General features: G+C 34.3%; 1 protein-coding gene across 6 annotated transcripts in view; it reads left to right on the forward strand.

The window, feature by feature from the left end:
* The window catches only part of ZNF280C (zinc finger protein 280C), a 63,743-nt gene that overhangs the window by 21,741 nt on the left and 23,022 nt on the right, over nucleotides 1–18,980 (forward strand). For all 6 annotated transcript variants that reach the window (XM_037731033.1, XM_017507511.2, XM_017507513.2 and 3 more), the window contains 9 exons: nucleotides 1,574–1,639; nucleotides 1,740–1,876; nucleotides 5,533–5,644; nucleotides 8,610–8,780; nucleotides 8,930–9,036; nucleotides 13,801–14,024; nucleotides 15,669–15,826; nucleotides 16,700–16,800; nucleotides 17,569–17,715. In XM_037731033.1, coding sequence (XP_037586961.1) covers nucleotides 1,574–1,639; nucleotides 1,740–1,876; nucleotides 5,533–5,644; nucleotides 8,610–8,780; nucleotides 8,930–9,036; nucleotides 13,801–14,024; nucleotides 15,669–15,826; nucleotides 16,700–16,800; nucleotides 17,569–17,715 — 1,223 coding nt within the window. The remainder of the gene's footprint in view (nucleotides 1–1,573; nucleotides 1,640–1,739; nucleotides 1,877–5,532; nucleotides 5,645–8,609; nucleotides 8,781–8,929; nucleotides 9,037–13,800; nucleotides 14,025–15,668; nucleotides 15,827–16,699; nucleotides 16,801–17,568; nucleotides 17,716–18,980) is intronic.

Raw genomic sequence — 18,980 nt, forward strand, 5'->3', positions numbered from 1 at the left:
AAAAAAAAAAAAAAGTCCTCAAAAGTGTATAAAGGGCAAGGGAAAACCAGCATAACTGAATTTCAGGAGAGTAGAGGAAGCAGATCCTTTTGCATTTTGTTTACTTGTTTTAGGCCTGGAGAAGTCAAGGAATGTAGCCAGCATTACCAGTTTTCTTACTTAGCATGGCAGTGACTAATAGTGTGGTTCGGAGATGAGTTTTACATTTTCTGAAAGCCTAGTTCTTCTGTTGACTCTAAACTTGGAATAGCATTTCTACTCAGTTTTATCAGAGGCAGAATAATTTAGCCAATTGAATTCTCAATATCATTTCCTGTGGTAAATTGGGAGGTTCTAAGGGGAGAGCCACTTAAGTTATTAAATGAACTAAATACATTTGGCATATTTATTGTTGATAGTAGAATAGGATATTCTGTTATTTCTAGTCACTGTGAAAATTTTTATGCTGAAATAATACATTTCAAAATTATTACTCAAACCATTTTATTGAAACATGACAATTAAGATTCAAGTTGGATTTATATTGATTATAGATGACTGTTAACAGCACTCAACCAAAACAACATGTATTAGTTTTAAGAGATTGTATCAAAAAGGGTATTGACCCCACTAGAATTTTTCTATATTGATAACTCAAAATTTAAGTGATTTTATTGATGTTTTATGTATAAGCCATAAAATATTTTAGCATATGGAATATCATCTAAATGTTTATGTAGAACTACCATGAAGGCAGAGGAGGAGGAGAAAAAACTTGTGTTTAGTAGACTATAACCACCAAAAGGTAGAAATAACTCTTAGTGAGTGGATTGAGTAATACGTATCTTGAATTTCTGAATTAAAACATTATCAAGTTGTTTGAGGAGATTTTTCTTCTAGAAGACTTTTGTAATGTTTACTCATAGACTACTGCATGTCTGTGATCAGAAAACAACTCTACTTTTGTGTGACCCTTCACTTAATAGAAATGTTTTATGGGATCTGATTCTTTTCTACTAGGAGAGAAAAAAGGAAAAATGTTGAGGTTTTATGGGTTTGTTAATGCTTTGTACCTTTTCCTGTTAAGCAATTTTAGGCAAATCACTATTCTTCCAAATTTCAATTTGACTCCTCAGTAACCTAGAAGTTACGGAGTTTCATATGGGTACATGGGTGTGCAATCTTAAACTGATCCAGAGGGTTTTGTGAGGCTCAAACTGACTTCTGATGTAGTAATAGATTTGAAACCCCTTACATTAATTAATCAGCTACTCTGGAACTCCAGGTTCAATTTAGTCTGTAGTCTCTGTTAATTTCCTATTCAGAACTCAAGTGTAATGGTGCAAAAAGATAAAGATAATCCAGTCAGCCCTCCCATCATGAAACTTCCAGATTTTTAGAGGTGTGAACGTGGCACAGTGTTGGGGAAGGGTTCAATTTCAAGTCACGGGGATCTGAATCTGTACACAACCCTGTCATCATTAATGGAAAGAAATATACTTCAATTATAGGTTATATAAAGAGATATTTTGGAGGGATTTTTCTATTAGTATATATTTCATTCACATAACAAACTTTAAATATAATTTTATAGATATTTTGAACAGAGGCCACTCCAGCTCATCTTCCAAAAGAATAAAGAGTGAGCCAGTCAGTCCAGGTACAGTATTACTATAGTATTTCAATTTTAAAGTGAAATATTTTGACACAATTGGTTGTATAGAAATATATTCAATATATTGTATAATTTTAAAATACAGGTATTCCTGAAATATTCAGGACTGCAAGTCAACGCTACAGAGACCCATCATCAAATGCAGTGGCAGCCTTGCCTAGATTTCATCCTGAATCTGAATCTTCACAAAGCTCTGTTACTGTTGAGAATGAGTCTAAACCTGTAAGTGTTTATAAAATTAAACAATTAACTCAGGGACACATTGGCTGTTATATTACTGAGTTAAAATTGTGATCTATCAGCCAGGCACAGTGGCTCACGCCTGTTATTGTTGGCACTTTGGGAGGCCAGGGCAGGCAGATCACTTGAACCCAGGAGTTCGAGACCAGCCTGGGCAACATGGCAAGACCACATCTCTACAAAAATACAAAAAATAAGCTGGGCATAGTGTTGTACTACCTGTAGTCCCAGCTACTCAGGAGGCTGAGATGGGAGGATTGCTTGAGCCCTGGAGGTCAGGGCTGCAGTGAGCCAAGATCCTACCACTGCATTCCAGCCTGCGTGACAGGGTGAGATCCTGATTCAAGAAAAAAAAAACAAAAGCCAACACAAACCCCAAAATTGTGAACTATCATAGTTAGTTACCATTTCAGTAGAAAAATAATCCCCACCTTTATGATATAGCTCAACCAAAACCCAAAATACTAACTGCAGGAATTATCTAATGTATTAATAAACTAGCTAATATGCTTAAATAGATACAATATTGAAAACTGTACTATATAAATATGAGTTAAAAAGTATGATCAGGCTGGACATAGTGGCTTACTCCAGTAATCCCAGGACTTTGGGAGGCTGAGGCAGGTGGATTGCTTGAGCACGGTAGTTCAAGACCAGTCTGGCCAACATGGCAAAACCCTGTCTCTACTAAAAATACAAAAAAATTAGCCAGGCATGGTGGCATGCACCTGGAGTCCCAGCTACTTGGGATGCTGAGGCAGGAGAATCGCTTGAACCTGGGTGGCAGAGGTTACAGTGAGCCAAGATCGCACCACTGCACTCCAGCCTGAGTGACAAGAGTGAGACTCTGTCTCAAAAAACAAAAATTAAAAAAAGTATGCTCAGTAGTGAACATTTTTAAGTTAATAAACTGAAACAGGTATTCTTAAATTGGAACGAGTGCTCTGAAGTCATTATTGCTGCTTATTCTGAAAATATACTTTCATAGGTTAGCTTTAAAAACTTCCAGTAAAAGTAATAGATAATGGTAATACTTAACATTTACTGGGCTGTTATTATGTACACGTCTTTGTGCTAAATGCTAGATATAAGTTAATCGTGTTTAATTCTTATGAGACCTTTATGAGGTAAGCACCTTTTTTTTTTTTTTGGAGATGGAATCTTGCTTGCTCTGTCTCCCCAGGCGGGAGTGCAGTGGCACGATCTCAGCTCACTGCAACCTCTGCCTCCCAGGTTCAAGTGATTGTCCTACCTTAGCCACCCGAGTAGCTGGGATTACAGGCATGTACCACCACACCCAGGTAATTTTTGTATTTTTAGTAGAGACAGGGTTTCGGCATGGTGGCCAGGCTGATCTCGAACTCCTGACTTCAAGTGATCCACCTGCCTTGGCCTCCCAAAGTGCAGGATTATAGGCGCAAGCCACTGCGCCTGGCCGAGGTAGGCATTATTATTATTCCCATTTTATAGTTGAGGAAACTGAGGCTCAGAGAGGATAAATGATTCACTCAAGGATACACAGCTGGTAAATGATGGATCTGGGATTTCAATCCAGGTTAACCCAGAGTTTTAAAAATATACGTATACACACATCCATTTATACATTTAAGCATATACTTTTATTTACTTATTTAGAGACAGGCTTTTGCTCTGTCACCCAGTCTGGAATGCAGTAGCATGCTCATAGCTCACTGCAGCCTCCAACTCCTGGGCTCAAACGATCCTTCCACGTCAGCTTCCCAAGTAGCTGGGACTACAGGCACACACCATCAGATGTCCAGCAAATTTGGCTTTTAAATTTTTTAAAGATGGGGGGATCTCACTATGTTTTAAACTCCTGACCCCAAGCTGTCCTCCGCCTCAGCCTCCCAAAGTGTTGGGATTACAGGCGTGAGCCACTGCACACAGCCCCATTAAGTATGTACTTTTTAAATGGAAGCACTGCCTTAGAGTAGTGGTGTGGTCCACAGACCCTTAAGATTCCCTAAGTCTCTTTCAGGGGTCTGTGAGGTTAAAACTACTGTCATAAACATTTGCACTTTTCACTGTGTTGACATTGTAAAACTCCAGGTGATTGTAATGTGCAACCAGGGTTCAAAATGATGGACAAATATTCTCGAATGAATTGAGAAGCCTACATAAGGAAATTTTATTTAAAAATTTAAATCTATTCCATTCTCTCTATCTCAACTCTTTCAGGCAGGGAAGGAGAGTATTATTGTCTCTTTTAAAGTCTGTTTGATATAGCTTAAGGACACAGGCTTTGTAATCAGGCAGACCTTAGTTCTGATTCCAGCTCTATCATCAATAACAGGCTGGGTTGTACTGGAAACCTTAACTACAAGAAATTTTAGTTTACCCATGTATAAAATGTGAGATAATATTAGGTCTTTATTAGTACTGTTATGACAACTACTTAATATAATACACGTGCTGTGAAAGAGGCAAGTACGTTTTAAATACGTAATTATTGGTGGCTGTTACTTCAGTTGGAAAGGTAAATAACTTGAAGCTCAGAAGTAACTTGCTCAAGGTTACATAGTTAAATAAATGGACAGGTCTTCTGAATCTCAGCCTATTGCCTAGTCTACCTTACTGTTATAGTTGTTATCTTTCTGAACTATTTTATGAGACATAAGAAATTCCCAACTGGAGAATTATTTAACAGGTTATTTGTTGAATAATGTGTCTGCTTTCTGAAATTGTGGTACTTAATTTATCAGAGACGTAACCTCAGAAAAGGTTGAAAGTGCTATGTTTATTCAGAGGAAGTGCTACCTTTATTCAGAGGAACTTCTGTTAAGTATTTTTGGATATTGCAAATGGATATTTTCCACTTTTAAGGGCAAATATTTAGAGAAAATATTTACTTTGTGGTACGATTGTGCTTGGTTACAATTAAGTCGTAGTCTAAAACCTAATCATCTCAAATTGTAAGCACAAAACAAGCAAGCAAAATCTTTATATCCTCATTATAAAAGTAATACGTAAGGAGGGGCAGGTTAGAAAAGAGACAGGGAAGAATACATACTGTATTTTGATTTTTGTTTTTTTATATGGTTAGGGTGACATTAGAGTATATCAATCAGGACCATATTAATACATATTTCATGTCTGTTCCTCATTTTTCACGGAACATTGTACTTTGTCATTGGATATTTCTCAAAAAATGTTATATGATAGTATCATTTAGTCATTTATTAGGCATATAGGTTTTCAGTTTTTGCTATTATAAATCATCATTAAACATTTCATTTCTTTAGCATAGATTCTTAGAGTAACTGGAATAATTGGACCAAAGAATATGAACATTTTAAAGCCCTTGATAGATACTGCTAAAATTTCCTTGCAGAAAAGTTGATTCAAAATATAACCTCTACTTTGCCAATAATATTATTTTTAAATTTTAGTGTTTTATTTCAAACTAGTTTTAGATTTACAGAAAAATTAGAAAAATAATGCATAATTCCCATATATCCTTCACCCAGTAGATGCTAATTTTGGCAGAAGCTAATAATTACCTTTGTGTTTCATACCATATTAGTAATTGGGTTATTAAGATTCTTTATAGTATTGACATACCTTTAAATTTACCTCTGTATAAGTTTATGAAACAAAATAATTATAACTTTTTACAGGATTTTACAAAGAATTCACAAGTTGAATCGGATAATTCTTCAGTCTTACTGTTTGACTCGACCCAGGAATCACTTCCACCATCCCAAGACATACCAGCAATTTTTAGAGAAGGTTTGGTTTAGCACTTTTTCATAAAAATTATAAAAAGAGACTTGGTGAATATACATATAGAATTAAATTTCTGTTTTAAAGCCTATACCTTCATGTTAAGTTTTTCATATATTATAACATGGAATAGAGCTAATGATTCCTGAATGCCTTTCACATAAAATTGTATTTAGTAATAGAATATTTTATATCTTTCTGTTAAGTTGGCTAGCATATATTCTTTTCACTCTTTCTCACTTGGAACCAGCCATAGACTGAAAAAATATAATTTCTGTGAGTCAAGGAAGACCCCTGATGCCTTAAATACTCTGAAAACAAGTATTAATTATTTGGAAGACACTTAGTATGAGAAAAGGTGCATGGTTATAGTTTATTCTCAATAGCCTAATGTCTTTCTATTCAAATAAATGATGTAGATACGATAGTTAAATATGATTACAGAGTAGTATTATAAAATGAAAGAATAAAGAAATAGTGATTTCTACATGGTAAGTATTCAGCAAATATACATTGAAGTAATAGTGGAAATTTTCTAGTTGAAGTGTTACAGTTCTTTGATGTCTACCTTAAAGTTCTTTATTAACCTAAAATAGGTTAGTACTGCCAGTAAAGGAATTTTGTATTGTTGAAAATTTCCTATAATCAAAGCAATTACTGTTCTTTGTATTAGCTAGTTTGATATATTTCACTGAAGGGAAAGAGGGACACAATGATTTTTTCAATATTTAATTATTTACTCATAAATTAGTATATAACCTTTACCAGACCAAAACAAAAGAATTATAGTAATAGGAGTGCCAAAAATATTTTCCCATTTTGATATTACTTGATTTGATATTCACCTTTCTAAGTGTCACTTATCTAGTTAGTAAAATAGCCAAGAACCAAAATAAACAGAGAGATAAAATAGTTGTTTTAACTCGGGTTTTGCAAGGCACATGATCTTTATTCATAAAAAAAGTGTGAATTCTTGAAACTTCTAAAGGGTAAAGACAGTGACTCCTCCTCTCTCTCTAAGATTAATACAGAAGAGAGTGGAACTTTGTCCTGAGTAGTAAATAGGGTTGTAGTTGATTGGGAAGATACAGGTTTAAGCCTTTTTTCTAGACATTTCTGTGGCCTTTATCAAGTCATCTAACCTCTTGATACCTCAATTTTGTCACATTATTAAAATAGATATTTTCATTTTACTCACATAAAGCATTTATTCTCCAGACCTGAAATGAGCCATTGGATATTAAATTTTAATTCTTGCTCTGTTTATCTCAGGGCTTTTTTGAGGCCCAAATAAGATAAGTGAAAAGTGAAAAACGCATTATCAGTTTTAAAGGACTTGACAATAAACAGTTGTTAGAATGATAATCATGAATGGTAATATGTGCTGTATGTTCAGAAGCATGATTAATGGACTTCTGTCTAAGATGATCATGGAAAGTTCTTAGGGAAAGTTGGATTTGAACTTGATTTTCAAGAATGAAAATAGGGTTTTTATCAGCACAGACAATAGTCAAGGTAGGGAACAGCATGAGCAAAACACAACTGAATTAAATAAGCTAAAGGGTCAGAATTTAAAACTATTGAGCTCAGGTTGATTTTATTTAACTTAGATTTATCATGCTTAACGTAAGTATATATTAAAACAGTCTATTTTTATTATCCAGCTGATTATATAATCAGTTACCTAGTCCAGAGTACTAGCGCACTCATTGGTTCCTTAAGTAACCTAAGCGTCTCAGAAAAATGTTAAAGTGATGACACAAAAATTACTGTTAGGTGCCTTCAGTATAGCTGACAGTAGTCATGTTCTTTGAGGATGGAAAAAATCATTTGTGTTTAAAGAAAAAATTACTTCTATTTTATCTCAAAGAATGAAACACAGATTTAACAGAGGAACCCACTAATGTAATACTCTTATTTTCCTGGCATATATCTACTCTACTGCTTCTCCTGTTGTACAGTTGTGAGCTTTTAAAACACGATGTGCCGTTTTAGAACCCTTATCACAAAGTACAACTGTATATTATTTTCAAAAATCACTTGTGCTGGGTCTGGTTATAGCCTAAATACCCCATTGTTATGGAAATGCCCTGAATTACATAATCCTTTGGTCTTTAAGATGGTGGTTCTCAAACTCAGAATTTCACTGCTAAAGAGAGTTCTTATTCAAACAAAATTTATGCAGAAAGCTAATAAGATGTAAAAGGAGAGTTTCTTTATCTGACATGCCCATTATATTTTCTAAGACCCATTGGACTTAGGGGAACATACTTTGAAAGTCATTATACTAACTTTAAACCTTTTCACATGAATGAGTGAGGTATTATCATTCAAGATTAGTTGTATATAGGGAATAAACAAGATAATTTAATCTGAACCACCTGTTGGGTTGTTAGGTAGAAAAAGAACCAACTCGAATTTTCCATTACACATCTTAAGTTTTTTTAAAAAAACATTTAAAAGTGTTTCTCTTAATGTTTAGAAAAATTTTTTAAATATTTTACAAACTCAAATGCATTTAAGCATCTAAATATAAGTTGATGTATAGAAACCTGCATCTAAATATAAGTTGATGTATAGAAACCTAACTCAGAGTATTCTCTGGGCTATAACTTTTATTTCTTTTATTTTGCTTGGAATTTTTTGTTCTAACTTTTTTCATGATACCTGTTTATGTTTTCTTTAGTTGAAAGCGTTTTTAGAATTTTCTTTATATAAAGCTTATTTTGTGAAGTAAAGATATGTAGTTCATAGTAGTTAGCTGTTTGTGTAATTTCTTTCTACTTCCGCATATAAATTTTAATCGTTCTTTGTCATTTGTATGATATGCTAATTAAATTACATTACCTTTAGTTCCAAAGTATTTTTGCTCAATTTAAAATATAAGGCCATTTTAGTAGCAGTTTTACATAAGCAATATTCCATACTGAAACATTTACAAATATCTTTCTCAATATTTAAATCTTTGTAGGGATGAAAAATGCTTCATATGTATTAAAACGTCCTTCTACTTCTAAAGTAAACAGTGTTACTCCAAAAAAACCAAAGACCAGTGAAGATGTTCCTGAAATAAATCCTTCCACTTCATTGCCTTTAACTGACTCTCCTCCAGTGACATCCTCCCACGTTAGGCTAGCAAAAGGCAAGTATGAAATCTGGCATGTAAATAAAAAATTGTATAACTTACACATGCGTTTTAGAAATTGTAATGAATTTTAAAACCATTATTATTGGTCATTTAAGGTTTTAAAAAGATGAATTTGAATCTTAAAAGACCTTAATTTATTTTAGGCACAAATACCTCATCTCCATATGATGCTGAAGCACATTACCTAAGAGCTTGTCCAAAGTGCAATGTTCAGTTCAATCTTTTGGATCCCTTGAAATACCACATGAAGGTAAAACTGTTTTCAGAATTCAGTTTTTAAAAATGTTTATAGATTCTTGAAAATATTAAAAATTGATATACAGCCAATGCTGGTTTATTTAGATACTTAGATAAGAAACCTTCTCATATTGATTTCCATGTAACTTAAAATTGATATTCACAATGGTTTTTTAATAAAAGATTTTAAAATCCTTTCCAATGATGAAATTTTTTAAATTAAGTTTGTTATGGATAGAACTGGAGGCGATTATGTTAAGTGAAATAAGCCAAGCATAGAAAGACAAATATCACATGTTGTCGCTCATATGTGAGAGCTAAAAAGTTGATCTCATAGAGGTAAAGAGTAGAACAGATAGTTGCCAGAGGCTGGGAAGGGTGTGTGTGGAAGGGTAGGAGAACATGAAGAGAGGTTGGTTATTATGTACAAATAAACAGATAAAATGAATAAGTTCTAATGTATGGCGCAGAGTAGAGTACAAAATAGCTAGGAGAGAACACTTAAAATGTTGCCAATGCAGAGACATGATAAATACTCCAGGTGATGGATACCTCAGACACTCTGATTTGATCATTATATGTTCTGTGCACTTAAGAAAATATCACGTTCCCCATAAACATGTATAAACATGTATCAATTTAAATTTTTAAATTAAGTTAATATGCACTACAGTGTATGCATATCGCATTTTAATTAATTTATTTATTTGAAACAGACTCTTGCTCTGTTGCCCAGGCTGGAGTGCATTGGCACAATCTTGGCTCCCTGCAACCTTTGCCTCTCCAGTTCAAGCGATTCTCTTGCCTCAGCCTCCCGAGTAGCTGGGATTACACGTGGTGCCACCATGCCTGGCCCATTTTTTGTATTTTTAGTGGAGATGGGGTTTTGCCATGTTGGCCAGGCTGGTCTCGAACTCCTGGCCTCAAGTGATCCACTGGCCTCAGCCTCCCAGAGTGCTGGGATTACAGGTGTGAGCCACTGCAACCAGCCTGCGTTTTAATTTTAAATGAAAATAATGTATAAATCGGAATATTTTACTGTCTAAATTATGCCGTTCTTCATACTTCTTGTAAAGCAGGTGTTTTATTAGGTGCTTAATCTTTTGTGTAAAGTAAAAGCTCCTTTTGTTTACCTTATTTTTTCCCCATGGTGATATATGCATGTCACATTACTCTATGAAAACGTTAGTCCTTACATTTTAATTTTCAGTGCTCAGAAATAAGCTCTTAGTGATGGAGCATTTCATTTGAAATTATAGTTTTAACTCAATCCATAATATAGTTTATGTTGTTATAAGTGAATTCTAGCTTTATATTAACATAGGAAGTTCTTGAAATTAGGTTTTAGGTAATTTTCACAGTACCAATTGTGTATGTGATTAAGGTAACACTCTACTTAAAATATGTTAGTAGATACTACAGTATTATGTGTTTATAAAGATAGTCTGTATTCTACTTGCATGCCCTGAATACATGCCCTGTAAATGACAGGAAGAGGCAAAGGAGGCAAGAAAAAAGTCAGTGTTGATTATATGTGGGAAAGAAGTGATGAGAAGAGTACAAAGCAAAGAAGCAACTTAGGAAAAGGAATTGTTCACTATTTCAAAGATTGACAGATTTTTATTAAAATTCAGCATTTTACAAAAAAGTGGGATTAAAAAAGGAGCTCTGAAATTCCAAATACGAATTTCTTTACTCTGAGGCAAACCTGTATTAGATCTTTCGCCATTTCCACCTCCTTGAGTGTGTTTGGGAAAGGGGAATCCCAAGCCCCACATTACCACTAATTCCCTTGATATCTTCCAATTCTGGTTCGTGATGTTGCTCTTTAAGACACAGATATATTCACTCACATTGTGAGCGCACCCTTTAGCATTTTTATACTGTCCTTTTTGTCTGTTTAGTGCTTTTTGTTTGATATCAGGCTCACAACCCTTGCTTTCTTGTTTCCATCTGCCTGTTACATTCTTTGCTTATCCTTTTATTTTCAACCCTCCCAAATCATCTTCCTTTCTTTCACCAGAGTTGTTTTTTCTTTCGTAATCCTATATGAAAACTTATTTTCTTTTAGAAGTTGAGTTAAACATTTTATATTCATTGGTAGGAGAAATTTTATTGGTCTGATAGGTTTAATTGGTCTTGGTTTTGTCACAATGTTTTGTTATGCTTTCTTTGTCCTTTTTTTTAAAGTCTTTCAGTTTGTGATTTTAGGAAAGTTTTTTCTTTTGTTTTCCACTCTAACTTGTTTTAGTATGTAGTCTTTAAAAAAAAAAAAAACTTTATTGAGGTATGATTGACCTGTAAACATCTGTATTTATTTAATGCATACAACTCAATGAGTTTGCAGCTAAGTATACATCCATGAAACCATCACAGTTTGTGTCATAAACATAGCCGTCACCTCCAAAAGTTCCCTGCTGCCCTCTTTATTATTACCTTTTTGTGATACAAACACAATAGAAAAATCTACACTTTCTAGCAAATTGTTTAAGTGTGTAATACAGTATAGTTAACTCTATGCACTATTCTATATAGTAGATCTCTAGGACTTATCTTGAATAACTAAACCTACGTACCTTTTGACTAATACCTTCCCATTTTTCTCTCCCTCTAGCACTGGCAGTCACAATTCTACTCTCTACATCTATGAGTTTGACTATTTTAGATTCCTCATATAACAGAAATTATGTAATATTTGTCTTTCTGTGACTGGCTTGTTTTCCTTGTGTGTTTTCCAAATCCATCCATGTTGGTACAAATGATAGGATTTCCTTCTGTTTTACGGCTGAATAATATTCCATGTGTGTGTGTATGTGTGTGTGTGTGTCTGTACACACACACCAACACACACCACATCCTTCTAATCCATTTGTACATTAATAGACATTTAGACTGCTTTCATGTCTTGGCTATTATGAATAATGTTGCAATCAACATGGGAGTACAGATGTCTTGGGATTTTGATTTCAATTCCTTTGAGTGTATACACAGAAGTAGGATTACTGAATCATACAATAGTTCTATTTTTGACTTTTTGAGAAACCTCCCATGTTTTCCATAGTGACTGCACCAATAACATTCCCACCAACAGTGTAAAAGTGTTCCCATTTTCCCACATTCTCACCAACACTTATCTTTTGTCTTTTTGGTATAGCTGTTCTAATAGGTATGAGGTGATAGCTCATTGTAGTTTTGGTCTGCATTTCCCTAATGGTTAGTGATGTTGAGCACCTTTGCACATCCCTGTTGGCTACTCGTGTGTCTTTTGTCTATTCGGGTCCTGTGCCCATTTTTAAATGAGTTTATTTGGTTTTTTGCTATTGAGTTGTAGGAGTTTCTCATGTATTTTCAATTTTAACCCTTTCTCAGATATACTTTCTCCTATTTTTTCTCCAGTTATTCTTGGAGAATTCTTCCAGAGAAAGTCTACAACTGTGAAGTATATACAATAAATAAATTATATCTCATTGGATAAAAAAGGCTTATGTATGAAAGTATTCCACGTTAGGATCAGTTTATATGATGTCTTGATTTCATTCATGAGGTAGATTTCCCCTTCAGATATTTAAGCATTCTAGATAGAATATGTTGAGATATTCAAAATGTAACTGATGCTTCTTTTTTGTGCCCCACACATTTTCTAGCATGTTAAATCTGGAGAATGACAGGTTAGCTGTGCTCAAAGTCTAGTTCCATCCAGGCCTCACTTAAATATTCCTGTGTTATTTGATAATCAAGGTTATACATAAATTAAGCATGTAAAACTACCTTTTAAGGTATTTTTTTTTCATTATTGTAGATTTGTGGGTATATGTGCAAATTCATTACAAGGGTATATTGATTGCATGATGCTGAGATTTGGACTTCTACTGATCCTGTCACCCAGACAGTGAACATAGTACCCAATAGGAATTTTTTCAGCCCCTGCCCTCCTCACTCCCTCCCCATTTTTGGAGACCTCATTGTCATTCCATCTTTATGTGTGTACCCAATATTTATTTAGCTCCCACTTGTAAGTGAGAACATAGGATATTTGGTTGTCTGTTTCCGGGTTAATTCATTTAGAATAATGGCCTCCAGCTGCATCCATGTTGCTGCAAAAGACACTATTTCACTCCTTTTTATGGCTGTGTAGTATTCCATAGTGTATGTGTACCACATTTTCTTTATCCAGTCCACTGTTGATGGTTACCTAGGTTGATACCATGTATTTGATGTTATTAATAGTGCTGCAGTGAACATACAAGTGTAGGTGTCTTTTTGGTAGAATGATTTATTTTCCTTTGGGTAGATACCCAGTAATGAGATTGCTGGGTCAAATAGTAGTTTCATTTTTAGTTCTTTGAGAAATCACCAAACTATTTCCACAGGGGCTGAACTAATTTACGTTCCTACCAACAGTGTATAAGCATGTAAGCTGCATCTTGACACAGATATGAAATGGGTGATTTTTGGCCACGAAACAAATTATTATTAAATATTTACATCTAAAAAGAAAAATTGCAAGAAAATGTATTAGATAGATATATAAACATCCCTGATCTTAAGGTTTTCAATTTGTTTTTGAAGTTAATCCTTTATTAAGATAGTAGGTGTTTATTGTTTGAATTTTTTAGAATATATAAAGATGGAAGCCAAAATTTTGGTGAATATCTTTCCAGATATATTGCCAAGCATAGTTTTATATCATCGGACCTTAGATGTAAACACAATCATTTTTTAGGTATCTAATCTTAAAAGAGATATAGACAAGGCTCATATTTTTTTCCTCTTTCAGCATTGTTGTCCAAACATGATAACTAAATTTTTGGGAGCAATCATTAAATCAGAACGTCCATATGCTGAAGACAAAAATGAAATTGATCCAGAGACAGGAAAGTTGATCATGTTAGTCAATGAGTTTTATTACGGAAGGCATGAAGGAGTCACTGAGAAAGAGCCAAAGACTTACACAACCTTTAAATGCTTCAGTTGCTCGAAAGTTCTTAAAAATAATATTAGGTATGTAAATGCTTATTTTTATTTCTGTTTGAAAGTTGGGATATGACAGATAAGAATATAGTATCTTTACTTTGCTGTGCCATCTTTGTTAAGTAAGTCTAATACTTCCTACCAAGAACAGAGGCAGATTATCATGTTGAAAAGCTTTTGTCCCTTCTTGTATTTTAAGAGTTTGACTCCAAGATCCACCTAGCTGTATTGTTTTGAGATAGCCTAAGAAAAGACAAAACGTGGCCGGGCGCGGTGGCTCACGCCTGTAATCCCAGCACTTTAGGAGGCCGAGGCGGGTGGATCATGAGGTCAAGAGATCGAGACCATCCTGGTCAACATGGTGAAACCGCATCTCTACTAAAAATACAAAAAATTAGCTGGGTATGTGGCGCGTGCTTGTAATCCCAGCTACTCAGGAGGCTGAGGCAGGAGAATTGCCTGAACCCAGGAGGCAGAGGTTGCGGTGAGCTGAGATCATGCCATTGCACTCCAGCCTGAGCAACAAGAGCGAAACTCCATCTCAAAAAAGAAAAAAGAAAAGACAAAATGTATTTTGATTTAGGGAGAAATTACTTTTTTTCCCTACACTTATCACTGAACTGGGATTTTCTAGCTGACTTTGAATCTTACTTTTCTTCATGTCATAAGAAGAACCGCTATGCAGCATGACCTCCTCCATACTAACCTTATTTAAAGCTCAAATTTTTCCATTTTAAAATACATTGCAGACATTTACCAAAACGAAAGAGAGTTTTGGAGGTGGGAAAAAGAGATAAATGCCCAAACCTTCACAATGATTGCTATCTAGGTGATGACATTATTACGTCATTTCAAGATTATTTTCTTTAGTGATTCATAATTGTAAATAGTTGACCCAGTGTTAAAAGTGTTGTTTGAATTGAATAACTTTGAAATTCAGCAAAAAGCTTTAGTAAGCTCTTTGAAAAAGGTATGCCCATTTATATTGTACTCCCTGCCATTGAACATCATAGTTCCTTCTCTTCAGAAGCCTTTTAGAGAAGCTAAAATAGCAGAATGTAAAACTGAAAAATAGTGCTACAAAGGGCACAGCCTGCTAAGAAAAATAGTTTGTGCTAACAGTAAGCCAATATAATTAGATAAAACAAAAGGTTATCGTAATTATAGGCATTAAAATTGCTATTGCATGCATTTAGAAACCAAGACACAAATAAGAATATACCAGCAGTTTGTCTTTTGAGCAGCTGATTTCAAAGCTTTCAAAGATTTGTCTCTTCACTGTAGCTGCTTTTAGTGATAGGGTTTCCATCCTTTCAGTATTTTATTTTAAAATATAAATAGTATTATATATATGGAAAAGAAGCCTGCTATTTTTATTTGCTATAAAAAACCTTTTAATCTAAAATAATGATAAAACATTACAGCAAATTAGTGATGTTTCATACTAATATATTAATGGATTATTTTAAAAACAGATGAAAAAATACCTTACTGAGCCACTTAATGAAAGTAAATTATTTAAAGTACACACTTTTCTAGAGGGCTTTCAGGCCTTGGAGGTGTTATGTTGCGTCATAAAATTACATTTTAAAAATTTAGGTTCAGAGACTTATTTGCGAGGCTTTTCTTTGGTTATAAGTCTGAATTTTTGCTCTCGTTGGCAATCGTTTATAGGTTTATGAACCACATGAAACATCACTTGGAACTTGAGAAGCAGAACAATGAAAGCTGGGAAAACCACACCACCTGCCAGCACTGTTACCGGCAGTATCCCACACCCTTCCAACTGCAGTGCCACATCGAGAGTACACACACTCCCCATGAGTTTTCGAGTAAGTGAAAGTTTCTTTGGAGTCCTGAATATTATTGATCATCTGAACTGTGAGGAAATCTTAAAAATTCTGAGAGGAAAAAATAATAAGAATTAGAGTTTGTAATTTGAGGGCAAAATTGAAAAAAAAAATTACAACTTTTATAAATTTAGATGAAATGTGTTGCTAAAGCCAGGCTCAGTGATGGTGCATGCCTATACTCCCAGCTACTGAGAAGGCTGAGGCAGGAGGATTACTTGAGCCCACAAGTTCAGCACTGTAGAATGCTATGATCAATTACAGCTGTGGATAGCAACTGCACTTCAGCCTGGGCAACATAGCCAAGACCCTGTCTCTAACAAAAGAAAAAAAAATTGTTAAAATTGAAATCCTTCTTATAAACAATTCATTAGTGGAAATTTCCTTGGCATGATGCATGCATTGTATGTAGAGGACTAAATTAGAACACCCAAATTCCATGGTTTTCAAATTTGAAATCAATGGTCTTGATTTACACTTTAGATAAAAAGTAACTACAATGTTAAGATTTAGAGCCTGAGAAGCGGATAGATTTGGTTCAGATTCCAGCTTTGCCTCTTACTATAGCTGTGAGATCTCAAGCAAGTTACTTAATTTTTCTGTACTTCTGGTTCCTCATCTGAAGAATGGGAATAAAAATAACAGTACCTTCTTCGGTGATGTTGTAAGAATTAAATATGCTAATATAAGTCATGTCCTTGGAACAGCATTACAGAGTTAACAGCTATAGAATTGTTAGAACCACATCACTGTTACTTCTACTGTTATTAGTACTTGTTGTTATGGATGTACAGAATGAATCTTTTTTTATATACATCCTTAAATGGTATAATGTGTTTTTGTTCCCACTTTCAGCTATTTGCAAAATCTGTGAATTATCATTTGAAACAGAGCATATTCTTTTACAACATATGAAGGACACTCATAAACCTGGTGAAATGCCATATGTTTGCCAGGTACACATTTTATTGTGTAGTTAAGTGTTTGTTTAATTTTCATGTGCTATGTAATAGTATTCTTTTGATTTGTTAAAACCATTTAAATAAAATTAGTTACTATGCTAAAATTGAAGACCCTCTTCATTAGTGGGAACCCCCTTGGGTTTAACTTATGCATTATATGTAAGGGGGTGGACTAGCTTTTTTTGTCTGTGGGTTGTAGTTTGCTGACCCCTGCACTAGATGAGGAAATGCCCTGCTAGAGAAAGACAAATATGTGGGTTATCATATAGGGAAGATTATAGATATGCCAGAGAGATGGGAAAATCTCTTAGTTATAGAAAATCAAATTAAACACTTTGAGATCAGTGTTGCAGAATTTGAAGTGGCTTCCAGTAATAAGAAAGTGAGATAAAGATAAATTGACACTGGCATAGTATGGATGCTATTTAAAATCTAAAGAAGAGAATACAGTTTTATATATAGCAGGAAAAGCTTTTTAAAACAAAACTTGGCAGAGCTTGAAAATTCACAAGATAGAGGATGGTAGATTTGAAAACAAGAGAGTCTTGCTGTGTTTTGGAATATATGCCTAAACTTTGAAAGATGTCTTTCAAAGGTAATCTTTATTATTTGTGGTAATACGATTCTTGATTGTATAGGCAGCAGAGCTGGACTAGTAGTACATAATGTCCTTCCAAACAAATGACCCGTTATTGCTACTTTGATGTAATTACAAGATGTTATAAAATTTCAAGTTAAACTAAGCCTTCTTTATATTTCTAGGTTTGCCAGTTTAGATCATCAACATTTTCTGATGTAGAAGCTCATTTTAGAGCAGCCCATGAAAACACTAAGAACTTGCTATGTCCATTTTGCCTCAAAGTTAGTAAAATGGCAACCCCCTACATGAATCATTACATGAAGCATCAGGTGAGATTAAGCAGTTCTTATTTATTCATGTTGTCTTAGTGAAAAGATAAAGATCTGTATGTATAGATCTATAGCTACATCTATATCTACCTATAACTTAGAACATTGGTTAGATTTATTCTGGACAGAAAGCAAAGTTGTTCTGAATGACACAATTTATAATTTATGCTGAATTACTTGTGAAACTCACTTCTTTTCCTTGCTTGCTTTATGGTGACACTGAGAATCATAAATAGTAAAAGTTCTGAAAGATAGCTAGAAATAGGAACCCCAAAGTGGAGGAAAAAAAACAGAAGATTTGTGAAATATTTAGGTTAGTTATTTCAGGACTTAAGGATGGTGGAACTGATTTTGAAGGTGCTTATCAAGAGCAGGAAAAAGAGTAAGTTTGAATGGAGGAACATAAGATTAAGGACTCATAACCTTGTGTTTTCCTCTTTCTCTAGAAATCTTAGTTCCACTTTCTAGCCCATTTTTTATTATGAGACGTGGTTGTCATCTATGACCCAGAATTAGCTTTTGTAGCAGCCAGTAAAAGGAAACAGCAAGAACACTTACAACCAGATATATGAACTATACCAGAGGACTATATTTAGTTTGTAACTTATTTCCTTTGTGACTTTTGCCAGTTCTCCTATATAATTTCTGGGATACCAGTATTGATGCTTTCATCTTTCCCTTGAATTCTGATTTTATGCTTACTGCTTCTTTTCCTCAAACAATTAGAGCGTCCTGTGGGCTGAAAACTTTGATGAAACGGTGGGCCTATTCTTGAGTGTTTGAAACAGCCATAATACCTTTGCCAAAATCAGAAGTCAATGGATTTACTAAATCTGGTCATGTAATCAAGCTTTGCCTCCTGATCACCTCATTACATTTTGTAGTATTGATTGGATTGTCTCAGCAAGTTCATTCAGTACTGACACTAACGTGGCCCTTGGTTCTAGTCATTGGATGATCATGAAATCAACTTGTTGTTAATTGGGGAAAAAATCGTAAAAATAGAATTTCCAAATACATTCAGATTACCTGTGTTATAACTTGGATGGTACTAGTGTCTCTTTTTTCTTTTTTTTATCCTGGTAGGCCACCTCACCCTTGAAAACCTTTGGCAGTATCTTTCTAGGGTTTTCCCAACACTGTTCCCTCTGATGTTAATAAGTGTTCCCCTCTTAACTTGTTCCTGGTAGAAGAAATTTTGTGAAAGGCTGGATTTACGAAGTTCATAGGGGTGTTTTTTGTTTATTTTTAACAACAGGACTTTT

Source organism: Cebus imitator, unplaced genomic scaffold (assembly GCF_001604975.1).
Source record: "Cebus imitator isolate Cc_AM_T3 unplaced genomic scaffold, Cebus_imitator-1.0 Scaffold376, whole genome shotgun sequence".
Classification (NCBI taxonomy): domain Eukaryota; kingdom Metazoa; phylum Chordata; class Mammalia; order Primates; family Cebidae; genus Cebus; species Cebus imitator.